Source organism: Agelaius tricolor, unplaced genomic scaffold (assembly GCF_023055355.1).
Source record: "Agelaius tricolor isolate 1412-34295 unplaced genomic scaffold, bAgeTri1.0.p SCAF_71, whole genome shotgun sequence".
In the NCBI taxonomy this organism is placed as follows: Eukaryota; Metazoa; Chordata; class Aves; order Passeriformes; family Icteridae; genus Agelaius; species Agelaius tricolor.
In genome coordinates, this window is record NW_027269331.1 from 396,909 (window position 1) to 423,485 (window position 26,577).

General features: G+C 50.7%; 2 protein-coding genes across 3 annotated transcripts in view; both read left to right on the plus strand.

Moving 5' to 3' along the window:
• The window catches only part of LOC139585286 (uncharacterized), a 445,268-nt gene that overhangs the window by 186,808 nt on the left and 231,883 nt on the right, over window positions 1–26,577 (plus strand). The window lies entirely within an intron of this gene.
• On the plus strand, window positions 891–24,632 carry PGM2L1 (phosphoglucomutase 2 like 1). The gene is made up of 14 exons (XM_071417866.1): window positions 891–1,225; window positions 6,954–7,121; window positions 10,582–10,688; window positions 12,564–12,648; window positions 13,286–13,369; window positions 14,959–15,152; window positions 15,863–16,052; window positions 16,247–16,344; window positions 17,103–17,283; window positions 18,795–18,888; window positions 19,295–19,424; window positions 19,830–20,019; window positions 20,230–20,363; window positions 21,200–24,632. The coding sequence occupies exons 1-14, from the start codon at window positions 1,115–1,117 to the stop codon at window positions 21,300–21,302; spliced, it is 1,869 nt and encodes a 622-aa protein (XP_071273967.1). The 5' UTR covers window positions 891–1,114; the 3' UTR covers window positions 21,303–24,632.

Below are 26,577 nucleotides of genomic sequence, written 5' to 3' on the forward strand. Positions count from 1 at the left end.
AGCCCTGCTGCTGCCAGCCTGGCTCCCTCCATGCCTGCCAGCCTGGCCTGTTGGCCCTGGGCTGCGCTGCTGCTCCCTGGGCACTCAGGGGAAAGCACAGAGACCTCGGCTCTCCTTCCACCTGGGAATGGGTTTCAGCTTTAAAAACTCTTCTGGAGGCCCCTGGATCCCTGGCAGTGCCCAAGGCCAGGCTGGACAGGACTGGGAGCAGCCTGGGACAGTGGGAGGTGGTCCTGCCCATGGCAGGGGATGGGAATGAAATAAGCTTTAAGGTTTTTTCAACCAAAACCATCTGTGATTCCCTGATTCTATCCCTGTGCCTGCTGTCACTATGGCAACCTCTGCCAGGACATGCTGTGGGATTGGGATGCTGTGTGGGATTGGGATGCTCTGGAGGATGAGGATGCTGAGCAGGACGAGGATGCTGTATCGGATGAGGATGGAGGATGCCCAGCAGGATGTGGTCCCTCCGAGCCTGCTGCTCACGGCCAGGCAATCCAATTGGAGCTGGTGCAGCCGGGGAGGGTTGAGATCCCCCACTAATGGCTTTGGAATTGCCACCTGGAATCACTTCTCAGCAAGCGGCGCACCCCCAAGGCGGCGCCCTATCCGCTGCCCTCCCGGGGGAGCACAGGACGCTGTGGGCGCTGCCGGTCGGTCCCAGGGAGGGCTGTAGCCGTCCCTGGGGTGGGCAGTGCCGGGCGGCGGGAGCAGGGTACACACGGGACATTTTCGGGGCGTTGTTTTCGCCCCGCGGCGGAGGCGGGACGCGAACCCGCGGCCCCCGCGGCCGGCGCCGCTCCCGGAGGCTGCCGGGAGTTGTAGTTCGCGCAGCGTGCCCGGCACCGCCCTGCGCGCGGCGGGGACTGCATTTCCCGTGGTGCCGCGCGGCGGGGCGCGGCCGGGGCGGGCGGGGCGGGGGCGGTCGCGGTCGCTCCCGTTAATCGCCGTTGCTCCCGTTAATCGCCGCCGGCAGCGATAAAAGCCGAGCCCCGGGCGCCCCTTGGCCTCCTCTGCCTCTCCTTCTCCGCGGGCGATGCGCGGTGCGGCGGCGGAGTGAAGGAGCGGCGCCTTCTCCGTCCTCATCCTCCTCTTCCTCCTCCCCGCCGCCACCATGGGCGACTGCGTTGCGCCCGGGGACGTGAACTCGAACGTGCTGGTGTCCCGCAGCACCGGGGACGCGCAGCTGGACAAGGCCGTGTGGCAGTGGCTCAGCTGGGACAAGGTGGGCGAGCGGCGACAGCGACAGCGGCGATAGCGACAGCGGCGACACCGCCCGCGCCGCTCCCGGGGCTGCGGTACCGCCCGCCCGGGCAAAGCACGGCCCCGGCCCCGGGATGGGCACGGATGGGGGTCCGGGTACCTGGGGCACTGCCCGGCGCTCACCTGGGCGGGGCTTGGGTCATGCCGGTGCTCACCTGGGCGGGGATGGGGTCATCCTGGCACCTGGGGCACTGCCCGGTGCTCACCTGGGCGCGGATGGGCATGGATGGGGCCGTCCTGGTGCTCACCTGGGCATGGATGGGGCTGTCCTGGCACCTGGAGCACTGCCCAGCGCTCACCTGGGCGGGGATGGGGATGGTCGGTGCCATTCTGGTGCTCACCTGGGCATGGATGGTGCCATCCCTGCACCTGGAGCACTGCCTGGCACTCACCTGGGCGTGGATAGGCAAGGGGATGGTGCCATCCCGGTGCTCACCTGGGCAGGGGTGGGGCCGTCCTGGCACCTGGAGCACTGCCCAGCGCTCACCTGGGCGGGGATGGGGATGGTTGGTGCCATCCCGGCGCTCACCTGGGCGGGGATGGGGATGGTTGGTGCCGTCCCGGTGCTCACCTGGGCGGGGATGGGGATGGTTGGTGTCCTCCCCGCACCTGGAGCACCGTGCCCGCCCCACCTGCTCCTCCTAGGGCTGGGTTAGCAGCTGGTTAAATGCTGTGTGAGTGTGTTTTCCTCTGCTGCCTGAGTTTAAGCCTCCCCAGGAAAGGCACAGCCAGGGTCCAGCATTCCCCTTTTCCTGTCAGGAGCACTGCAGGCTCGGTTAATTCGGATTTAACCACCCAAACCCACGGTAACAGCGTGGTATTGCAGGGTGCTTTGCCTGTCCTGTGGTTGAAAGGGTTACTTTGGGTTTTTTGAGGGTTTTTTTGTGGCTGGTTTGTCCAACCATCGTGGCCTGTGCTTTAAATAAATACCTTGATGCTGGGGGAGGGTAAGCTGCCAGTGCACCAGGGGTTTGGGCTTCTGGCTGCTTTTCCTTCATTTTTATTTTAGGTTTGTCTCTCCTGGGCCTCTTTTGCCTTTATTTTTATCAGCCACGGCAGGCGGTGTGTTGGCTCTGCTTCCTCTCCAGCTTCACCCTGCCAGGATCAAAGGGGGAGAGCTGCAGCAGGTGCCACCTGATGGCTCTGAGAGGAGCTCTCTCCTGCCTGGAAATGTGGTTTATTCCTGCCTGGAAATGTGGTTTATTCCTGCCTGGAAATGTGGTTTGTTCCTCCCAGCTCTGCAGAAATTAACAGGTGCCATCTGCACCTCCTGCACCCAGGGCTGCTGCTGTGAAAATATCCGGGGGAGGGAAGGAGGGCAGGGAGGAAATAGCATTCCTGATAACACATGTGATAACCCAGCGTGAACCCCAGTAAATATTTTATCTTTATAATGTCTTGTGAGCGCAGTGAAAGGCTTTTGCTGCTTTTAGCAGGTTGTTTTGCCTTCCCTAAAAACGTGTGAGCTTCCACAGGGGTGGGGGAGGCCAAGGAATGTGGCAGGAGCAGGGATTGCTGCTCCAGTGCCCACCACAAGCCTCTGCTGCTTATCAGCCTTGAGCCTCCCCTTCCCACCCCCAGCTTCCTGAGCTGCAGGGATTTTTGGTGCCCCTGATAGAGGAAAAATCCATGCACTCCGTTCCCAGCTGGGGGAGGCCTCTGCCCTCCGGCTTAATTGGGAATTGCCGGCTGTAATTAATTACCAGGGCCGTGCTCTGTGTCCTCTGAGGTCTGGGTGTTGGCGCTCAGGAGGAGGCAGAGCTCCTGTGCAGCCCTCCTTGGTGAGGCGTGCCAGCATCTGGGCACTGTCCCCCACTTTGTCCCTTTAATTCCCCTTTCTTCCACATCCTGATTTTCCTGCTTGTGCCCGGGGGTTCCTGGGAGGGTCTGGGCTGTGCCAGGCTGCTCGGAGCACACTTGGGCTCCCGGAGGCTCTGCTGGAGCTCCCCGTGGGGGGAAGCCTGGGATGAATGACCCAGGAGCTGTTGGTGCAGGCCCCACTCACTGTACCCTCCCCAAATTTTCCTAATTCACGGCTCAGCGTCATTTTCTCAGTGGAGGGTTCCTCCTTTCTGGTGAGGTGCTGTTGGGGTGTTCTTGTAATTTTTGTGGCTTTGGAGATGCTTTCCAAGAGGAAATTGAGTTGATAGCTTGAGACCAGTAACTTTCTCCAGCCATTTGCCTTGCAATATTTTTGCTTGTTAAGCCTTTTAAGTGAATTTTTAAGGATAACATGGGGAAAATGAAGGCCGTGGAAAAATTCATTGAAGCTCAAACCAGCTTGAGGCTTTCCCCCTTCTTTCAGCTACGCATGCATAGTGTGTGCAAAACAGAAAGAATAAATTGCTGTCAGTAGTAAATTATTTTGACAGGGTATTAGCTTTGAAACCTAACTCTGGTGGTAAGTGCAGGTGATTAACAAGATTGGGTGTGAAAGAGCCATAAGAAATACTCATTAATGCCCCTGTCTTTACTTTTCCACTTGTTCCAAATATTGAACCCTGGTGAGCCCCAAAAAGTGTGGGTTTTGCCAAGTTTGGCAGAGAATATATATTCTTCCTTTCTGCTTAATAATACTTCTTCAAGCCTTTCTGAAACGTGTTGCAGAGTCTCGTGCAGGTTGTGACCCCAGAGCTCTGCTTCTGGCAGTGACTTCTTATAAACAGTTGTTTTTTATATATATAACGCAATAACTTAAATTATTTAAAGGATGGGAACAATCCAGGCGGGGCCCCTGGGGGACCTGCAGGGGTACCCTGTGGCACAGCCAGCTCAGCCAAAAACCCAAACACCCAGAAGCCCAGCCAGAGCCCTGTGCTGCTGTGGCTTTGTGCCCCAGCAGGGTGTGTTCCCAGGCCACTGTCCCTTATCTGCCACCTCCTGCTGCAGCTGGACACCTCTTCCACAGGGAGCTGGGGGCTCCTGACTGGGGCCTTGGCCTGGCCTTTGTAGGCCGTGCTAAACACTTACAAATGTGTGCTCCACAGACACCAGGGGGGATGGATTAGGTGGGTGTCATTGTATAGATGGGGTCAGTATAATTGATTTATTATATACACATTTATAGTGGGTCAGTATCATTTAGTTATTATGCATCATAATGTTATATATAATATTATATAATATATAATTTAGTTATTATATATCATATTTAGCTATTATATATTCATTTATATTGGGTCAGTATAATTTAGTAATTATATACACATTTATATTAGGTCAGTATCATATTATATACACATTTGTATTGGGTCAGTATAATTTGTTTATTATATACACTTTTATAACAGGTTGGTATAATTATTATGTAAATATTTATATGAGATAGCCTAGATTTATGGTGTACATATATATGTATGTCTAATAGGCATATATATATGTCTATTAGAGAGGTGTCATGTGTTTATTTATACCTGTATAATGAAGTTGAAGTATTCCTAGTGCTTGAGGAGGCTGATCAGATAAACAAATGTCTGCCTTTTCTGCAGAAATTCTGGTGCTGATGGTATGGTTTGAAGGTGTGAATTTGGCCTAAAATCTCCAAGGATCTTTTCTTTTTTGCTCTTGGCAAGAGGAACCATCACAAAAGCCCCTGTGAGGCCTCTGACCTGATGTCATAGCTGCCAAGCCAACCAGCAGAGCCCCCGTTTTTTGGGTTTTTTGGGGGGTTTGTGGTGGGGTTGAGTGTCAGCTGTATTGTGGAATTCCCAGGTCAGGGGGCAGACAGTGCTCAGAGCCAGGCTGGGTGTTGCAAGAAGGGAAATCTTGGGCCATGGGGTGTGAAACTCCAGCCTGGGGGAGAAGGGCAGGCTGGGCAGCTGGGAAGGAGTAAAGGTGATGCTGGACTGGGAATTTTATTCCTTAGGGAATTAATTGAGTAGCTTCAGTCAAAAAGGCTCGTTAATCTATTTTTAAAAGACATGTTTGTGCTATTGCTGGAGCGCTGCCTGAGTTTTGCAGAGCTCCATGAGCTGTGGGATGTGTGATTTCTGTTCTGTTTCTGCAGGGGAGCCATGCAGTGTGCCCTGAAGAGCTGCAGAGGATGCTGTGTAATTTAATAACTGGGTTTTAAAGCCAAGCCCTGCACTGTCCTGGTGTGGAATGAGGTTTTCAATAGTCCTGCCTCAGACTCTTTTCACATCAGTCATTTGTTTTCTGGTTGGCTGCCTGTGAACAGCTGAGAGAGGGCCTTGCACTGTTCCAGTTTGATGCCTGTTGTGCCCCATTGTTGTTGTTTCTTTTTGGGCCTGTGTGGTGAGCAGTGCCTTGCTTGGATTGCCAGCCCATCCAGGAGCCTGGACAATAATGCCTTGCCTTTTATTTCAGAGCACACAGACATGAAAATAAGAAAGAAAAAGTTGTTTGAAATTCACATGCCTAGTGTGCATGGTCTGCTGTCAAGCTGCAGAAATAATTCCAGATTTCTCAGTGCGTTCTATGGATTATTTTTCCTCCTGCAGAGCCTCCCCCTGGAGTGTGCTTCCCAGTGCTGCCTGACCTCTGATTTAAATGTCAGGGCAGCTTCACCCCTGCCCTGCAGATGCCATCTGCCTTTTCTGACCTTTCCTTGCTACCCTGATTGGGGCAGCACTGCTCTGGAGGGGCCCTTGTGGGGTGGTGTTTGAGGGTCCCCAGGACGAGGGGGGAGAGGAGAGTCTTGACTCCATGTCTCAGAAGGCTGATTTGTTGTTTTATGATGTATATTACATTAAAAGAAAATTATATAGTAGAAGAAAGAGAAAGGAGACATCAGAGAGCTAGCGAGGAGAGGAAAAGAATGGACAATAAAATCTTGTGGCTGCTCACAGCCTCGACACAGGTGGCTGTCATTGGTCATCAAGTAATAACAATTTCACATGCTGGGTAAACAGTTCTCCAAATCACATTCCAAAGCAGCAAAACATGGAGAGGCTGAAGCTTCCCAGCTTCTCAGGAGAAAGATCCTAGTGAAAGGAGGATTTTGATAAAACATGTCAGTGGTACCCTTGTGCCTCCAGAGCAGCGTTTTGCCCCTCTGCAGGTGCTGCTGTGTGAGCCCTGCCCAAGCTGGCTGCCCAGCAGGCAGGCTGGGTTGCTTGGTGGCCAGGTGAATTCAGTGTGAGCTGGATGGCTGAGGAGCAGACAGCAGAGGTGTGCAAAGCTGTGCTGGTGCTGTGGGTTTAGGGAAATCCTGCCTGAGCAGGGGATCAGCCTGCATGAGAACTGCCCGCTCTGGAGGGGCTTAGGAGCCTGCTCCAGTGCAAGGTGCCCCTGCCTGTGGAATGGGCTGGTCTCCAAGGTCCCTTCCAGCCCTAACCATCCTTTGATTTCCAGGGTCTTACTGTGTCTGTTTCCTGTGGGTGGGGAGGAAGGAAATGCTGCTTCGAGGTTTGGGTTTTTGTCCATCCTCCAGGGGCAAAGGTTGGGAATGGAATTGTGTTATCTGCTTGGGGAAAAACTGTTCCAAAGGCTCTGCTCCTCACAGAGGGGCTGGGAGGTGCCCTGGTGACCAGACAGCCACATCAGTGGCAGCAGGAGCTCTTGAATCCTTTGTTAATAAGGATAATGTGGGAATAATGGGAGAAGTGAGTTATGGATGCCGGTTCATAGGACAGGAGGGGTTTGCCCTATGAATTACCTGGAACTGATGGGCATGCAGAGTTGAGCTCCTGGTTGCCAGCCCTGAGGGGATGCCTGGGTGTGTTTTGCAGAACCAGAAGACGAAGGAGCAGATTGAGAGCCTGCTGCAGGACGGGAAGCACCGGGAGCTGCGCGAGCGCCTGTGCTGCCGGCTGAGCTTCGGCACGGCCGGGCTGCGCTCGGCCATGGGGGCTGGCTTCTGCTACATCAACGACCTCACCGTCATCCAGTCCACACAGGTGAGCTCTGGGGGAGCCCCTGCCCCGGGGGCATCCTGCTGGAAGCCCCCAGCTGGGATGCTGCAGCCAGGGGAAGCATGGGAAGCTCAGTGCTCAGAGGGATGAGGTGGCTTGGAGAGCTTGGGCTGGAATTTGGCCAGTGCTCAGCCTGCCTCACAGCCCTGCAGCTGGAGATCTTATGAGCTGCCTTAAGCTCATAAGATATATTTATATATTTAGTATATAAATACCTGTATTTCTATATTATACTACAAAAACAAAGCGGTGAAAATAACCCAAAGGAAAGAAGCGAAGGCCCAACCAAGCAAGCCTGTTCTTTTGTTTTCAGCACAAGTTGTGGGCATAGATAGGCTGAGTAAATGGCATAAACAGTTAATTTGTGCCCAGCCTTGACTGTTGAAAATAGCATGAGCTGGGGTATTTGGAGCACTTGTGCTTGGGAAATCAATAAGATGTTTGTTATGACAAAAGTACTGCATTTTACCTATTTGGACAGATACACTCCATTTCTATAAAAAGTATAATCAAAGGTGTTTTATGACATGGTTATGGTAAAATGTCTCATTTAATACTGTGCACCTGAGCTTTTCAGCTGGTTTCTCTTTGCAGGCTGATGCTCTCCCCTCCCTCAGGACATGTGACTGAAAGGACAATTTCTGTTGGCCTAGGGTGGAGGGCTGTGCTTGGAACTTGGAACAGCTGGCCGTCCCCAAAGCTGTTTGACATTCTGTTGTCTGAGCTGTTACAACTGGAGCCCACACTCTTGTGGGGAGGCCACATTCCAGGGCTGTTTTGGGAGGCTTTGTGTGGAAGTGCTGCTTTGAGACCCAGCCTTCCCTCTGGCAGCTTTGCTCTGCAGGATCTCCCTCCTTGGCCCTAACAAAAAGCTTCCTGTAGGTGTCTGACCTGCCAGCTGGACACATCCTGGGATGGTGCTTCCTCCCCGTGCTGCTCCAGGTGTGCCAGCCACAAAGGCTGCAGAGGCATCAGCAGCTCCAGCTGGACTCTGGATCAAGTGGGAGCAGATGGATAAAAGGGGTTTAAAAGTCAGTGTTTGGCTGCCAGGGGTGGGATTGTTAAAAGCAGCCAGGCTGCTCAGAGAAGCCCTGTTTCCCTGGCAGCAGAGGGGGTTTTTGGGGTGATTTCCCTGCCCTTTGTGGGGCTGCTGGCTCAGAGGGAGGAGAATTCCCTTTTGCTGGGCAGGGCACAGCTGGCAGGCTCAGTTGGGTGGGCACTCCTGGTTTTTGGGAGTTTTAGCCCAGGGTGTGTGCCTGTGCTCCCTCTGCACAGCTGCTATTTTTGGTTGTTTATTAGAGCTGCAGATCAGGCTGGGGCACGTGGCCTCTGGGGGGGTGGATTGGAGCTTTCTGCAGTTTGTGGAGTGAACTGCAGCACATCTCAGCCTTTTCTGAGCACTTTGAGAGGCTGAGGGCGGGAGCAGTCCTGCTGTGAGCATGGACAGCCCTGGGTTTGCCCTTGCCTGGGACAGGAATAACTGGCCAGTCAAATATCAGGCCTGTAATTAATACTTCCTTCAGTTAAAATAAGCTGTAGTGAAGTTGCACGTGTGTTCTGTGTCCTTCATTTGAGCTGGTTTTTCTGTCATTTGACCTTTTTTCTTTTTTTCATTTGATCTTCACTTGATTTGATTACATTGATATTATGAAAAGTCAGGTCCAGGAAGGCACAGAATATTCAGCACTTGCTGAGGACTCTGCTGACAATTGCAAGTTTTAAACTCCACATAAAGCCCTGATTCCCTGGCTTTTCTGCTGCTTTGATGCATGTCCAGGTGCTTCTATTAGTGGGAAAGGAACCTGTCACTGATCTGCACAGTGACAAAACCAGCCAGCTTTGCATCAAGGAGTTTGCTGCTGCTTAAAAAGCAAAGCTAAAGGTAAAAGATGAAAAATGTAAATGCTGGGCTTCATAAAGCTGTTCCTACCTCTCTGGATTTCATCAACCAAAAATCTTTGTTTTATTCTTCATACCATCTCTGTTCCCTCACTTCTTTTGAACTTTTGAGCAGAAGGGACAGGCCATGCTGTGGATGTGGGCATGCTCTTTTCCATGGATTTTGCATCAGGGAATCACCCAAACCACGCTGTGGGAGAGGCAATTGTGGTACTTGAGTCACCCGAGGAGAATTGTGGCTGAGATCTGAGTGCTGGCACCTGCTAATGAGCCATTAATTATCACCACCAGATGCACTTGTGCCTCCTTTAGAAGTGGTGGAGGTTTAATAGCAGAAGTAATTAGGGACACTATCAAAACCTGAGCCTTGTTAAGGGAAATAGAAATTCTTTACATTGAGAAGCTTTTCCAAGGGAGGAGTTAACCCCAGAGGTGCTGGGATTCCTCACTGCCCTTGGGGCAGCTGGAGGAGGATTGGTGTGAGCTCAGGCAGAGGGTTTGGGCAGTGGAGAGGCTCTGCTTTCACTTCCTCACTGGCATTTATTGGTTTACTTTCTGCAGCTTTCATAAAGATGTTTGGATAGCTAGCAAGTCCCGAAGGACTGAGTTAACTTGAGCTGTGAACTCTGTGGCTGAGCTTTAGGGGCTGCTTTTGAGCAAACTGCTCCATGGCTGAAAGTGAAGACATTGCTGTTTTCCTTCATACAAAGTCTTAGCCTAAATAACGGCTCTGCTATGGGAAATCTGCTGTTCGTGTCTTCAGATGCTGTTCAAGCCAGCTTGAAGAGCTTTTCCCGTTGCTCTCTCCTCTCCTTGCAGCCGTGAGTGGAAGTTGTTGGCAGGGTGAGCACCTGGTGTGCTTTGGGTTCAGCCTGAAGGTGACTGCAGCAGGGGATCACAGCCTCCAGTCCTGCCCTATTCAAAGGTTTCTCTTTGTTTCAGGAGTAAATATCTCCCTCTCTCTGTGTAAACAGGTCATGCCTCGGGGCATGTCCTTGCAGAGCCTGCTTGGACCTGATCCCCAAGGCCTTTCCCAGCCTTGACAATCTGGGGTTCTGAAGGGCCAAAGCCATTTAAGAAAAGGGATCCTGGCTGAACTGCAGGCTGCCTTTCCAGATACCCAGAGAAAAACATCCTGAAGGATTGCACCAAGTACTGGCTGGGGGAGAAATCTGTTTAGTGCTGGTACAGAGCTTCCAAAACACGGATTTTTCTCAATTCAGCCTTGAGAAGATGATTTGAATAAACGAAGCACAGTATGGGTTGAAAATGAGCATTTGCTTCCTGAGGGTTTATTGTTGTTTTCCTGCTCACTTTTATTTCCCACAAGTTTCTCTGGTTACTTGCTTTCTTTCAGTGACCACTGGGGGAAAGCCACTGCTGCTTTTGTGACTAATGTTTGAATAATTTTGCGAATATATTGATGTGTTTGAGCTGTGTTTTGCCTGCTGACATGATCCATCCTTTGTGCAAGATCGCCTTCAGTGTTTGTGTGTGCTGCAGCCCAGCTAATTCTCCTTTTCTCCTGTTTTTTTCTTTTCTCCAGGGGATCTACAAGTACCTGGAGAGGAACTTTTCAGACTTTAAGCAGAGAGGCTTTGTTGTTGGATATGACACACGAGGTCAGGTCACCAGCAACTGCAGCAGTAAGAAGTATGAGTATTGATTACATCTGCAAGACTAGAAATGAAATTGTGGCTTTGAATGCTTTCTGTCCTGTCAGCACTTTCTCTTTTGGTTTGGGATGAGCTCGGCACACTCTTTCCTCTCCCTTAGTCCACTGGAACAGTAATGAGGAGAGGCTGGGACTAAATCCTTTGTTTGCCAGCTCAGGAGGAGTGTAAGGCTGCTTGCTCTCCACCAGGGAATTCACAGATTAAATGCACAAGAACATTAGGCTTAATGTGCCTGGAGACAAATTAGAACATGAAGGTAAATTCCCCTGGATATTAATGCCCTTTTGACACTCTCATTCTCTGGAATCCCACACTCGATTTAAGCTTGCCTGGGGAAGGGCAGTTCCACCTGCAGCCTGCTGTAACCCTGTGTATTCTCACTTGGAGGGGGTTTTACCTGGAATGCTCAAAATGTGGATGTCCAGCAGTGGCAAACTGTGCTCCTTGCAAGGAAAGGGGAGGAAACTGCTTCCCAAATTCTCTAAGGAATCTTAATCCCTTGTCACTGGGCAGCAAAGCCCACGTGGGTGATGGCATGCTGTGCACAAAAGCCAACCCAGTAGCCAATTAGTGTTTTGGTAGGGAGGAGTCAGTTATTGCAGTTATTGTTGTAACTAACAGTTCTTTTTCTTTCTAAATGTGGTAGTGTTTAGTGTTGTGGGGGTGAAGGAGTCCCTGGTGCAGTAGAGCACAGAATGCAGTGAGTCTCCCCTCTCCCCTGGGATGTGTGTGTGGCCCTTTTTTCCCCAGGCTGTGTGGGTTAGGCACAGTCTGGAAACGAGGAGCTGCAGGAGTGGGGTTCCTGTTCAGCCCCCACAGCCTGGCATGGAGCCTGCAGGGTCACAGAGGTGTTTCTCCTGTCCAAGCAGCACCTCAGCTCCTGGCTGTGTGCTCCCCCCATCCCCAGGGCTGGAATCCAGCTGAGCTCCCCCAGAGGGGTTCCCAGAGGGAGCAGAGTGCTGTCCCAGCACTGGGGGCAGCAGGGCACACAGCTGTGTCCTGTGAACCAAGCAGAATTCCAGTGGCTTCAGCTCCCAGCTGAGCTCTCAGAGCCTTCCAGGTGGTCTCAGGTGGCTTTTGGCAGCTGCTGCAGGGGAATTCTGAGTTAGAGAGGCTTGGGTTGCTGGTGATGGAGAGAGGGGAATCAGTATTAGTGCCTGTCTGTGAGAGCAAGGTGAGTTTACACCATTTAATATCTGCTCTGCTTTGCCTCTGGGACTTCCCTTTATCTCCTGAGCTGTGCAAAAAAGTTTGGTATCAGTTACCTGGAAGAGAATGAGCCTCCCTGGTGCTTGAAAGTTTATAATAGTGAGAGTTTGTGATAGTTTATAAGTTTATAATAAATAGTTTATTAAGTTTATTATGAAAGTGAGAACTCTAGGTGCTGTTCCTGTTCCTAAACATTCTGGAATGAGGGGTGCTGCTGTGCAGGGATATTTTTTAGGAGTAGCTCTGCTTCCTGGGCATGGTGTGGAGCTGCTGGGCAGGGCTGGCAAAGGAGCTCAGTGTGGCATTCCCAACCCTTTCCCAAAGCTGCTGCTGCTGCTGCAGACATCTGGTGCCTCAGACTCCCTGGGAAGCTGGGTCTGTCCTTGAGCAGAGGATGTGTGTCTGTGTGTGGGAAATCAGCTTGGTTTAACTGAGGGGCTGCAGTGCCTGCCCTGCCCGGCAGCAGCTGCAGGTGCTGGCTCCCATTCTGCAGCCTGAGAGCTCTGACTGTGCCATTTGTAGGATACCACTCCAGGCAGAGGCCAAAAAGCAGTGGAGTGCCTCAGGAAACAAGTGCCTGGAGGTGGCAGGGGTTCCATCTGGCTGTTGGGCTGCCCTGACTGGATATTTCCTCTCTTGGTAGGCTTGCAAAGCTCACTGCAGCGGTCCTGCTGGCAAAAGATGTGCTTGTGTACTTCTTCTCCACCTATGTCCCTACCCCCTTTGTGGTGAGTCACCTTCTCATCCTGTTGTTGCAACATACAGTTATGGGAGTGTTTGAATTTACTGAAAAAGAGAGCTAGAAATTTCCTTAAATTCCGTTATTTAACAGAAAAATAGAGGCTGCTTGGTACACCTGGCTCCTCAAGGAGGCTGTAACAGGGATGTCACCAAATTCCTCAGTGCCTCTGCTTTTAATGCCTCAAAACCAAGCTCCCCTGGTCACAGCAGCTTTTCCTTGCATGGCTTTAAATCCTTGCTTGTATTCCATAAGTGTGCTGTGTGTCCTGTGGACCTTGCTTTGAGGGATGGACTGGAATGCCTGGGGGAACCTGTGATTGGCTTTCCAGCAAGCCTGTCTGTGAATCCCTCTGTTCTGTGTCCAAGGGCTGCTGTAATCTGAGTGCAGGCTTTCAGGTGGCCAGTTTAGGATTGCATTTTTAAATAAATTAGAAGATTTATTAAATAAAGAAGCACGTTTGTTTTTGTGGAGCAGTGTTAGCTAGCGCCGGCTCTGTGCTGCTGGAGGCAGGGTGTTGACCCGTGTGGCTTTCAGCTGGGCTGGTGCAGGGCTGGGGGCGCCCCTGGCTGCTGTGGCAGGGCGTGGGGCAGAGCTGGGCTGAGCTGTCCCTGGTTCCCTTGCAGCCCTACGCCGTGCAGCAGCTGGGCGCCGTGGCTGGGGTGATGATCACAGCCTCCCACAACCGCAAGGAGGACAACGGCTACAAGGTGAGCGAGCCCTGAAACCCATCCAGTGCCACCTTCCCATGGGCCAGGCTGCTCCCAGCCAGGCCCTGGAACCCTCTGGGATGGGGCAGCCCGTGCCAGGGCTCCCCTTGTTGTGTGTGTGTCCATTAGAAGGATAAGTTAGGTGAAATGATTGATCCTCCCACAAGCTGACCCACTCGTCTGTGGTGAGAGATAAGGGCACACAGTTTGTGTGTCTTGGGCATCAATCTGCAGTGACATTCCACAGAGTCTAATCAGCAGCTGAAGAAGTGCCCCAGCACTTTGTGTGTTTGCTGCTGAGCCTTAGAACTCACTTTAGAACTAACCAGAACTGAGGTGGATTCATGCACACTGCAGGGCACTGTGCTGAAGGTGGGAGCGATTGAAGAGTGGATTCATAAAACACAGGAGCCTTGGTTTTATTGGTTTTCTGCCCTGGTTTTCTGGGCACTGAAGAGGGGTGGGTGGCTTCCCTTGGCAAGCTTGGGACAATAAACCCATCCACAACAGCAAGTGCAGTGTTTTAACTGAGCATTTCCTTCCTTGGCTCTGTAAGAAGCTGAACTAAACCCTCAACTTTAGCTGAGCATTCTAGAAGCCCTGTGGCAGGTCAGTGAGTGATGGCCATGTGAGGGAAGGCAGAGAGAGCTCCTGGGGGTGCTTGAGCTGCTCTTGCCTTCCCTGGAGCCATAGTGAAGCTCTTCACCAGCCTTGGGTTGTGCTGAGCTGGAGCAGTGAGCAAGGAGAGAAGCCACAGGCATTTCCCAGTGTGCTTCATTTGTCAAGAAGCCATTTGATGTTTGTGTCTTCTGATGCAAACATACCAGAAGTTTGCAAACTTATCATCAGTCCACAAAGAAGTGAGCAGCAGTTTGCTTCTGCCAGGACCCTGGTGTGTTTCCTGGTCTTTCCCGAATTCCCCTGTGGATTTCAGCAGGTTCTGAAGGTTTTGGGCAATGCCAGCTGGAGGTGACAGACCCAGAGGTGAGGAGGCAGAGGCAGATGATGTGAGCAGGGTCTGGCCCGTGAGCTCAGCCATGCTGTTGGCAGCAGAGTGTGGGAAAAGTGGCCTCTAAGTCTTTAACAAAGGCTTTATTATAGCTGGGGTTAGATCTGGAGTTTCCACTCTGGAGGGTGTTTCCAGCTGAGAGATTAGGGCTGTTGAGCTGTGGAAAAACACAGACCTTGGCACCCTGCTTATCTGCTTTGCTCTGGGTTCAAACCCAAGCTGTGTTCCTTTCTCCAGAGGAATGCCAGCCTTGGGGAAGGTGATGTTTTCCCACTGTTACACTTTGCACAGCACTCCCTGATACGAGTGCCTGCTTTTGGTTTCTCGCATCCTGATATTTCAGCTGTGATAGTTCAACACCAGCTTCTGTGAAAACAGTTGTGCTGCTGTGTTAGCTCCATTTATCAGTTGTGAGCTCATGCTGGATGACTCCAAATGTCTTGAGAATCAAGCCAGTCAGATGCTGAGTCCTCTGTATGGCTTAGGGAGAAAGTAGGTGGAATCCTCCAGCTCAAAGAATTTATCAGGTTAATAGTCTTTGCAAATAAACTGAGTGTTGTTTTCCTTCCTCTTACCCCAGGTTTATTGGGAAAATGGAGCACAGATCACCTCTCCTCACGATAAGGAAATTATAAAATGCATAGAAGAATGTGTGGAGCCATGGAATGGCTCTTGGAATGAAAATCTGGTGGACACCAGTCCCCTCAGGCAGGATCCTCTGAAGAAAATTTGTGACAGCTACATGGAGGACCTGACCAAGATCTGCTATCATAGGTATTGTATAAAGCAAAAAGTTATGTTTTTAAGTAAGCTGTGGGCTGCATGTGGGAAAAACTGACTGCAGACAGGCTTGCCTGTGTTGTCTGAGGTGTCCTCAAATTCAAGGGTCACCATCCTCAGGGTTATTATTATTATATCTATCATTACCTATCATTATTATTATCCTATCATTATTATTCTCAACCTTTTGATTGAGAATAATAATGAGAATAATCTGCCTTTGGGAATTAAGGTACTGTGAAACATCCCAGTGGAAACCATTTATTGTAAGCGAATGTGCTCTCAGAGTTCTCAATAAAATGCTGAAATTCAGAGTAAAAGCGAGGTGCACATGCATAACAAGATTCAGTCTGAAGGTTAGGTGGGGCAGAGGATGAGAATGAAGGGAGGAGGATGGATGGCATGAAGCAGAGCTGGAATAACATTTTAAGGTGGTGGAAGAGCTTGAGTTTGATGTAGAAATCAACAGTTTATTCTTGGGAGACTTTGATCTGTTTCAGCAGAAGGTAAATACTTCATCTTCCAGGAGAAGCAGCTTTAACCCAGCGATTTCTAGTGCAAAGTAAGCACTTTGACCAATTCCTTTGGAATTAATGCAGCAATCAGCAGGGCAGTGCACAGAGGAATTGCAGTTGGCTTTCCTTTCCCTCACAAGCAGCCTTGTTGGAGAGCTGGGATCCTGCTGAAGCTGTGTTTCCCTGCAGGGAGCTGAATGTGCAGAGCAGTCTGAAGTTTGTGCACACCTCCTTCCACGGCGTCGGCCACGAGTACGTGCAGCTCGCTTTCCAAGCCTTTGGCTTCCAGCCCCCCATCCCAGTTCCTGAGCAGAAAGATCCAGACCCCGACTTCTCCACTGTCAAGTGCCCCAATCCTGAGGAAGGAGAATCTGTGCTGGTATTCTGGTTTCTAATTCAGCTGATTTCTATGGGGAAAAGCAAACTGAGAGGGGAGAGAGCAGGGGGAAGCTGCTTTCAGCTGTGGGAAACCCATGGGGGGTTTTTCTTTGACTGGGTGTTAGGGGTAAGTAGGAAGGTTGTGGGTCTATTCACTCTCACACTTTGGTTTTTTTGTCCCTCCTTCTCCCCCAGGAGCTGTCACTGAGGCTGGCAGAGAAAGAAGGTGCCAGAATAGTGGTGGCCACTGATCCAGATGCAGATAGACTGGCAGTGGCAGAACAGCAGGAAAAGTGAGTGGTGGGACCCTCTCTTGTGTCTTCCTGGTGGTGACAGTCACAGAACATCCCCAAGTTGCCAGTCACAAGCCTTCAATCCACTCTTTTCCTTTGTCCTTCGAGTTTTATCCTTTGGTACTGCTCCAAATGCATTTTAGATCAATTCACCCAGCAAAGAGTAGATTAAATACTTGCTGGTGTAATAGTAAATGGCCAAACAAAGCTGAGCTGAAAACTGAGTGGTTACTGAAGGCAGTAAAATCATTTGGCTTGCTGTGTTTCCATTTATATCAGGCAAACCTTCCTTGGCAGTTGTCATGGACTTTTTTGGTGGAGTGTGGTTTTTTGTTTGTTTTGTTATTTTGAATTTTAATCTTTTGTTTCCCCCTGCTTGTTCATACTGAACAGAAGTTATTTTCCTCCCACTAACAGGCCCCAATTCTGATGGCTGTGTAAGTGAAAGCTGCCTGCAATGTTCAGGTTGCCTAGACTGCTCTGTGTGGATCAGTTCTAGACTGCTCTTGTGCTGCTGGCTCATCCAGGCTGTGCCAGAGGGGAGACCCTGGGGCTCTCTTTGGGCCCTGGCCTTGTAAATCCCTGAGGTGTGATGATGGTGTGGAGTCTGTCAGTAGGGTGGCTTTGCCTAGAGCAGCTTGGCAGTGCTGTGCTCACATGCCCTGTTGAGGGACTGCAGAAATCCTCTCCCCCAGCCCTGGCCTTGCCTCTCTGGGTGCTGAGGGCCTCCAGCAATCCTCCCTCGCCTCTCCCCACAGCAGCTGCTGGAAGGTGTTCACGGGCAATGAGCTGGCGGCCTTGTTTGGCTGGTGGATGTTCTCCTGCTGGAAGGAGCACTGCTCCCAGGATGCTGACGTGAGCAATGTCTACATGCTGGCAACCACGGTCTCCTCCAAGATCTTGAGGGCAATTGCCCTTAAAGAGGGGTTTCACTTTGAGGTGAGTGTGGGTGCAGTCTCCATCCAAGCCCCTGCTGGTGGCCTCATGGGGTGAAGGGTGGGCAGGGGACATGGCATCCAGGCTCCTGGCTGGGAGCTGTGAGGGGCTCCAGCTTGCAGAGGGTGTTCCTCCACCCACACAAGCCTGACTTCAGCCTCCCCAGCCTTCTGGGACTGGGAGATCAGCGTGGGCAAAGCTCAGTCCCAGGGACGCGAATGAACACCTGGATTGCAGATAACCACAGCTAAGGTATTCCTGTTATCTGAAATCCCTCTGTGTGAGACAAGGGGATTTGTGCAGCCTGCCCTGCTCACTCTGAGTGTTGTGTGTTTGTAAGGAGCACTTGGAGGTTACACAATGGCCCTTCAGGTGCCCTGTGCCAGTGGGTTTTGATTTTGGGTTTACTTCAGGCAGAGGAGCTCCTGTGTTCAGACTTTTAATGCACAGCTTTGTGAAGAACTTGCTAAAGAAGAAGCTAGGGGGTCTTCCCCCCCAGACTGACAGTTTAGCTCCTGCATCCAAATTAAATCTGATTTCTGTTGGATGTTAGCCAGAAGAGCGCCAAGTGCCTGAAATCATGGCACAAACATAAAAAGGGCTAGGCCTTGTTTATATGTGTCTTAATTAAATCCATGTGCAATAGGAATAAGTGTTTTGCCAAAAAATGAGGAATTTAAAATTGAAAGCAGCTCTGAGAACCATTTTGAGTGACTGGCCAGATAATCAGGGTGAATGTCAGTTCTCTGTAGTGGATTTGGTTCTCTCTCTAAATACTGTTTGTTTGTTGTTTGTTTTTTTTTTTTTTTAATTGAAAAAGGACATACTTGACTGAAAGAAAAAGAGGAACTAGGAATTTACAGAACCTCTTGGCCTTCTCTAAAAGCTTTCCTTCCTTTTTATTTGCAACTTCCTTCTCTCCAAGAAAAGCTGTTTCCAAGCTTTTGGCTGCTTTTACATGATTTATGTAAACACCCCCAGAACAGTGCTCTCCCCTCCCAGCAGCTAAAAGTGTTACTCTTATATTTCTGTAGCTTTTCCCCCTGAATAACTGTGTCTCATCTGATGAGCAGCACAGATGATCTGATGTGATCTGAGCACCACAGCCCCTGACACACTTTTGCCTTGGTTTGGCACTCGTGTCCTACTTGAGTATCCACTAGGAAAATCCTTTCCAGTGGCTCTTGGCCTTGGACTCCTCATAAAACTGAAGATATGACTTACCTGATGCTGCTTTACTGTCCCTATTCTACTTGTCAATTTATTAGATTTAAATTTAAAACACTTCAAAAAGAACCCAGAGAAACATCCCTTAGCTTTAGTGTTTTGACTCTGCAGCAGTCTTTCCCATTGACCCTAAAATTCAAAATATATTATGTTTTCTCTTTGGTGGTTTGGTTTTGTTTTTTTAGTCAGAACTGAACGGTGGCTATACTTTTTTTTTTTTCTTTGAATTGAATCTAAATTGAAAATACATATTCTAAGCACTCCCTTTTTTCCCCCCCCTTTTTTAGGAAACACTCCCTGGTTTTAAATGGATTGGAAGCAGAGTGAAGAATCTCCTAGACAATGGAAAAGAAGTTCTCTTTGCGTTTGAGGAGTCTATTGGTATGAGTGCTGGTATCCCTTTGAACTGTTGAGAACTGAGGGGGGACGTGACTAGGAGGGACTGATCTTAGCTATGAAATAAAACACACAGAAAATGTACTTTATTTTTATCCTAATAGCTAATAGCATTGATATTTTGCTCTCATCAAATTGACTTGCCAACTCCCATGATAAATTGTACCTGACTTGCTGATTCTGGTGTTTGCTTATCTTTCCAGCCCTATAACCCCCAAAATCATTAGGTTAGATGAGAAATCATTGGATTTCTGCTGCATAAGTAGCAATAAAGCAGCCTCCATGTCCTGGCCAATTTTCCTTTGCAGGATCAAAGGTTAGAGCTTCAGTCAGGTAAATCAGAGTGATAATCTGTCAGGTTACTTTCCCACCATCCCTTTTTTCTTCCTAGGCTTCATGTGTGGCACATCAGTGCTGGATAAGGATGGAGTGAGTGCAGCTGTGGTCATTGCAGAAATGGCAACTTACCTGCAGAGCCAGGGCCTGACCCTGGCACAGAAGCTCGTTGACATTTATGAAATGTGAGTGGTGGCTTTCATCAGAATGTTCTACTCTGCTGTTCTGGAGCTGGGAATCATCTGAGGAATATTTATTTAAATATGAGTAAATGTTTGTGTCCCTCAGATGCTTTCACATTGTAAGTTGATTTGGGGTTTTTTGATGTAGGATGGGTTAGAGCCCATCATAGCCGATACCACAAGGGGCTCCAGGAGGGCTGGAGAGGGATTTGGACAGGACACAGGGAATGGCTTCCCAGTGCCAGTATGGATCTGTAACAGAGCAGGAAGGAATGGCTAGGGATGCAACCCCAGCAATAATACAAGGGTGGTGTTTGTCAGAATTAAGCCCTGTACTGAGATCTTTTGGGTACAAACGAGCCCAAACCCTCTGAATGTCACAATGAGAGAGGATCCATGTGCTTGCAGGTATGGGTATCACATCTCCAAGACCTCCTATTTCCTGTGCTACGACCCTGCCACCATCAAGAGGATATTTGAGAGGCTGCGGAACTTCGAGGGCCCCGAGTCGTACCCCAAGTGCTGTGGGGCTTACAGCATCCTGCACGTCAGGGACATCACCACAGGCTATGACAGCAGCCAGCTGAACCACAAGTCTGTGAGTTCCAGGGTGTTTGTGCAGGGCAGGGGTGCACAAACCCAAATGCACCGGGGAGGAGGCAGATGGGGAACACGGTGCTCACTCTGATGCACTGGCCGCTGCTCGCTCGCTGATCCCGGTGCTGCTGCAGCTCCTGAGCTCCCAGGGGCTGCTGCAGGGGCACTGAGGCTGCTGCAGGGGCACTGAGGGGCTGCTGCTGTGTTGCAGGTGCTGCCAGTGAGCAAGAGCAGCCAGATGATCACGTTCACCTTCCAGAACGGCTGCGTGGCCACGCTGCGCACGAGCGGCACCGAGCCCAAGATCAAGTACTACGCCGAGATGTGTGCTCTGCCCGGGCATAGGTGAGTGTCCCCAGCCTGCTGCTGCCCTCAGCAGCACACCAGGAGGGGGCTCTCAGCGTCTGCTGCAGCAGGATTCTCTAACAAACCCAGTTCCCCCATTACTTAGGGTTAAAAAGCGTTCAGGTGACAAAATCACAGGGTTGTTCAGGCTAGGAAAGCTCTCTTGAGGTCAGAGGCCAGCCTGTGACCAACCCTCACCCTGTCAAGGGGGCCAGGGTGTCCCATCCAGGCTGTTGTCCCTCTGCTGGAGTTGTGCTGCTGCTGGTGGGTGTGTTTGCAGCCAGGTGGGCTCCCACTGCCTTTGGGAATCTGCTGTGTTACCCTGAGCTGCGGGAGAACAGCCAGGTGCTGTTCACCTGGGCTGAGCCACTTCCAGTGTAAAACTGGGGGGGAATCCAGGGTGTGTTTACACCACAGAAACCTCCTCTTCATGATTATGGAATCATGGAATGCTGTGTCTTGGAAGGGACCTTAAAGACCATCTTGTTCCACCCCTCTGCACCTTCCACCATCCCAGGTTGCTCCAGCTGGGCCTTGGACACTCCTAGGTAACCTGTGCCCGGGCCTCACCACCTGATTATTGCAGTATTAATTGAAATTAATTTAATTAAAGGAGAAAAAGGCCACTAGAGGGCTCTGGGCACCATCTTTTCAAGTCCCTTCCAGCCCAAGCCACGATAATCCTGCTGGAAAGGAGCTTGTTAAAGCAGGAGTCTCCACACCTGGAGGGGTGGGAAACACATCAGAGCAAGTCCATCCCCATCAGGTCTCACTGTTTGTTTGTTTAATTCTGGGCATTTCCCAGCCCTCTGACCTGGGCCTGTTGTCTCGTGCAGTGACAGAAGCGTGCTGGAAGAAGAGCTGCAGAAGCTGATAGAGGCTCTGATTGAGAATTTCCTGGAGCCTGCCAAGAACGGGCTGACCTGGCGCTCTGCATAGAGCCCGGGCCAGGGGAGGCTTTGAACAAAGGACCCAGGAGCAGAACCAGTCTCATCTCTGTGTCTGTGTGTGTGTGTGTTTGAAACAGCTGCGTTCTTTTTCTGTGCAGAAGAAGCTTTCTTTTGTCAGGCTTTTCACCAAACTGGGATAAGGAGAGGAGGTCAGAGGAAAGGGTGGGATTTATTGCTGCAGTTTTCAGTCCTTTTGACCAAAAGTTTAATTAACCCACACCAATGCAAATGAACTGCCCGAGTACCTTTTGAGACAGCTGAGCTTAGCTGCCACATCTTGTCTTAAACTCAGTTCAGGTACCTGAAACATCTTTTTTTTGTGTGAGAAAAGGTTTTAAAGTTTTAAAGGAGTGATCACTCCACACTGACAGCAAAGGCTGCTTCTTCCCTGCAGCTCTGAGACCTTCCATACAGGTCTGCACTTCCAAAAGCATCCAAGCAGAGCTCAGCATTTCTTGTGTAGGCAAATTGTTGGCATTTTTCAGCTACCTAAGAATTCTCCTGTAGGTGAAGGTGTTCTTGGGCATTGTAGCTTTCCTCTGTGTGTCTTAAAATAATTGGCAGTGAAGCAATAGTGGCAACAGCTGCAGCTTGGGGTTGGAATTGCCTTTCCAAGGCTTCCAAAGGAGCAGGAATTCGGTCATTCCTTGGTAAAATTGCCCCTCCTGACTACCACAGGCTCTGTAGCTACTTTTTTCCCCACATCTCTGCAGGGTCTTAAGCTTTCTTGATTTTCTGTGTCCATTACTTGATTTAAATGCTAGTCAGTGACTTTTTGGTTTTTGCTGGCCTGTATTTATATTGTCTGTGTATTAAAAAAAAAAAAAAAAAAAACCAACAAAAAAACCAACAAAAAGAAAACCAAGGAAGAAAGTGAAGACTAACACAGTTACTAAATTGTGATTTCTTAATTCTTTTTTTGTCATGTCCTGTCAGGTAATTTGTTAGAATAGCACTTTGCAAATACTATTATTCAAGGGTAAATTTTTAACAGCTTCTCCCATTTGTTTTTCTCCCTTTGCTCAAATAGCAAGTGGGACTTGAAATCACATTTTCCAAAAAAACCCACCCAAACCAATACTCAAGTTCTCCCTGTGGTTATATTGGATTTTGGGCAAGAAAGGCCCTGTTTTGGCCCAGGGGAGCTGGTTCTGGAAGCTCCCTGCTGTCGCTGGCAGCAAGTAAAGGGCAGCAGCAGCAGCAATTCCGTGCTGGGTTTTATCTGCGTGGAGATGATGGGAGGAGAGCCCAAGGTGCCCTGGAGTTGAAGCTGTTGTTTTGCCACTATTGCTGCCTCTCCAGGTAGATAGATCCTCCCTCTGCTGGTGCCCTTGCAGCTGGATGCCACAGGATGGCACAGGGTGGGTTTGTTGGTGTGTGTTGCCTCTCCATGGCTTCAGAGAGCCCTGAGGTTTGGGGGTTTCCTGCTGCCAGCAGCTTTGCACTATGTCCATGGAGAAGTATTTCAGTGTCTGTGAATGTACATGTACTAGAGAAGGTCTGTGTTGCACAAGTTCTGACCTGTCACTGCTATTTATTTATTTTTTTATGTTAAGAGAGAGTATCTCTGAATTGTTCTGCCAGTGAGTGAAATGTATCTCATGCCAAAAGCTTGGGTTTCTTCTACCTTGACTGTACATTTGACTGACATGGTGGGGAAAATAGGCAAACCCAGACACCCTCAGAGGATGCTTTTGTTGTTGTCTGTGCTGGCTAGGGCTGGGCAGGCATTTCTGACTGCTGCTTTGCCCTCAGCTCTCCCAGACAGGGGGCAGATCTGGATCCCCACTGCACTGAACTCGAAGGAGCTCTTGCCATTCCTTCCACTGGCAGCAGAGTAAACCCTGAGTCGTTGAGGGTTTTCTTCTCCAGACAGTGAAGAGAACAAGTGACTTGGGACATAATTTTGAACAAACACTGTAAAAGCATTGTGTGTGTGTGGTGAGCCCAGCTGTGTGTTATTGTGTCTTGTGAGTGATGGCTGTGCTCCTACAAAGAGCAGGGATCTGCAGCTTCCCAGAGATCTGCTTTGTGTCTCTAGGCAAGCGCTAGAAACGGAGAAAATGTTTTCAAAGCAGCGTTGTTAGAAGCTGTTCCTAGTCTAACTATGCTTAATTAAAGAAGAAAACCCAGCTGTGGGGTGTTTTGTGTCTGGGATTTTCCCCATGGGTAGGTCTGTCAGGGAGCTGTAGCTGTGGTGATGCTTTTGGGAGGACAGCAGCAGGCACAACGTGTTGAATGTACTTTCAGGGTATAATTACTATTTGCTGTTTTGAAACTGCTGCTACTGTTGTTTTCCTACTGTATTGGAACTGTTTGATATATTTATATTGTTCCATTTGTGGAACTCCTTTATCTCCCGGCTCTGATCTCGCATCCCTTACTTCTGTTACCGTGAAGGACTGGAATTCTCGTTTCCTTGCCCTGTAACTTTGTAATGCATCGTGGTAGAGTTCACTTGGTTTGTGCACAGCCTTCCTCGAGTTGTCAGCTGTTCTTTCCCACTCTCAGATAAGAACAAAGGCCTTTCTGACCCGAGTACAAAGCAGGTCACAGATCAAAGGGCGCCGTGGATGTTGTTTCTGAGGTGCTCCCAGGTAAAACACACCTTGTCAAAAGCTGGGCAGTGGCTGAAGCTGTGGTCATAGAGCCAGTGTTAGATAAAGTCCAGAGGGCTGGGGTTTGTCCCCAGGTTTACTCTCTGGTGAAGCTGTGTGTCCATGGGCTGGGACAGGGGCTCTCAGAGTTGTGGCTGGCTACCTGCATGCTCACATCCCTGCTGTTGTTCCCTGGCTCAGCACGCTGGGTGCCCTCCCTGCCAGGCTCCTGAGGGCAGGGGGTTCCAGCCCCCATTTCCTTGCAGAAGTGTTCGTGTGACACTGGTGGAAGCCAGGAGAGCTGGGATCTGTCCCTTGGGCAGGGTGGGATGTGTGTGCTGCCTTAGGAAGCACCTGGATGGTCTCTAATTTTAAAACTGGTATCACTTTGTTTTGTCTTCCCCTTTTTGTCCTCTCCCCAGCCAAGAGAGGGCTCCTTGCATGGTGGCACTGGGTGGTTACAGTCCAGCTTGATTCCCTCTGCTCAAAAATGGCTTTGTACAGGTGACTGAAGCATCTCAAGTTGCATCATTCCCCTTGCCTGGAAGCTGGGGGAGTTCTGGATCTGTACTGCTGTTTACCTGGTGTCTGTTCTGTAAAACTGGGGCGTATTACAAATACAGAGTGAGAATTTGCACTTTTCTGAAGACTTTCTGTGTACTGCTATGTGGATTTAGCTGAATGAAGTGTTAAGTAATAAACTATTCCCTTCGTAGTCTCAATCCAGGTTTCCTTGTCTTCTTTAGCCAAACACTTCTGCCCTGGAAGCTGAGCTGGGCTTGGAGGGGTATCCATGTGCCATGGATAAGGCTTTGAGAACAAGAGACTGCTCAGAGCCTCCTGCTTTTGGTGGCACTGAGCTGTCCCTGATGGTGGAGGGTGTCCCCTCAGTGATGGCTGCAGCCTTCATCCCAGGGGCTCCTGTGTACCTGGTGCTGTTTTATCTGCCGAGGCTGCTCTCCTGGGCCCCTCTCCTCCTCCCAGCTCCGTGTGGGGGACAGCCAAGGCCAGGCAGGAGCCCTGGCAGCGTAGGGTGCACTTGAGCAGGCAGAGGGGGAGCCTAGGACTGGCACCTGCTGTCCTTGTCCCTGCTGAACACAGACATTTCTTCCAGGACAGCAGGACTGGGCTGCTCCAGCCTCCTTGGGGCTCGTGGGAGCAGTGTGGGTGAGCAGAGCATCGTCTCCTGGAGCCTCCAGGTCCCTCTGTGCTGCTGGCAGAGCACCAGGCCCCAGGGACATCCACCAGGGAGCAGCCAGGGTCGCTGGAAGCTGATCAGTCCTGGCAGGCAGCAGTGCTGGCTTCGCATTCAGGTCCTGCCAATTTAAATGTTAATTCAGTAACTAAATTAATTACCAATGGGCTGAGCCCAGCCCGTGTGGGCTGTCCCTGGGCTGGGCTCTCTGGATCCAGTTCCTCCTGGCTTCACCCTGCTCGGCTGCTGTTTGCTGGGGGAGGATGTGGCTGGTGAAGGGCTGGGTGCTCCCTGTTGTCCCATTCTGGTTCTGGGAAGGCTGAGCAGTGCTGTCTGCAGCCTGCTGGAGCACCTGAAATCCCACCTGAGGGCCTGGGGAGGCAGTGGCACCAACAGCCCCAAAACCTGGTCCCTGGATGGAGCCAAGGGGAGCCCTTCAATTGTAGCTTGCCAAAAGGGAAACTGAGGCACAGGGGAGAGAGAGAAATGGGCTCAGGGGCCCATCCTGCCCAAGCAGAGCAGCATTTCTGAGGCTGGGCAGCCTGAACAATTAGAAGTGATGAGGAGCATCTAAAAATAGGGATTTGTAAATGTCAGGCTGGCGAGTGGCTGGGGCACGTGCTGGAGGACAGAGCAGCTCTGCAGGCTGCCTGTGTCTGTCCGTGTGTCCTCAGGCAGGACAGGGATCTTGGCTGATCCTGGCTCCCTGGGAGCTCCCCAGAACTGCCTGATGGGGGTCAGCCTGGACAGCCAGCACCAGAGGCATCTTCTGGCTGTTTTATCCTGACAGGAGCTGCAGAGGATCCCAGCTCTGCTTTGCGTGGGGGACACCAGGCTCTGAACACAGGTGATTTTCCCCTGACTCTTGATAGGAGTAAACATCAGCAAAGGCCTGAGGCCCCATGGATGATGCCAGCCTCAGAATCTGGGTGCTGTGCTGCCAAAACCACCTCAGCTGTTCAGTCCCCCTGTCTGTGGGACATGGGAGCCTGCTGGCACAGAGACACCCAGCAGATGTGATCCTCTCCATCTCCTCCACGCCTGCCAGCTTCTCCCTCATCCCCAGAATCCCACCTGTCCCCAGCACGCCAAAAACTTGCTTCAAACAGCTGGGAACAGAGGTTTATTTGGAAAAATAATCCAGATTGGGGCAGATTAGTGGAAACACATCCTTCCCCATCTGCCTGGGCACTGCTGTGCCAGCTCCCTGAGGGGCTGCCTGGAGCCAGGCTTGGGGAACACACACAGGGACTTTGGCCTGCCCCCTGAGCCCCCTGGCCAGGCTGAGTGTCCCCAGCCCCTGTCCCTCAGGAGGAGCCCCCTGATCCCTGGTGGTGTCACCTCCAGCCCCCCCTTGCTGCTGGGGACAGGTCTGTGCTCAGCCAGGAACGCCCATCTCCCAGAAACATCCACAGGTAAACAGGAGAAGCCCTTCCTGACAATCCCCCTTTCTTTGGCACAGATGAACCACC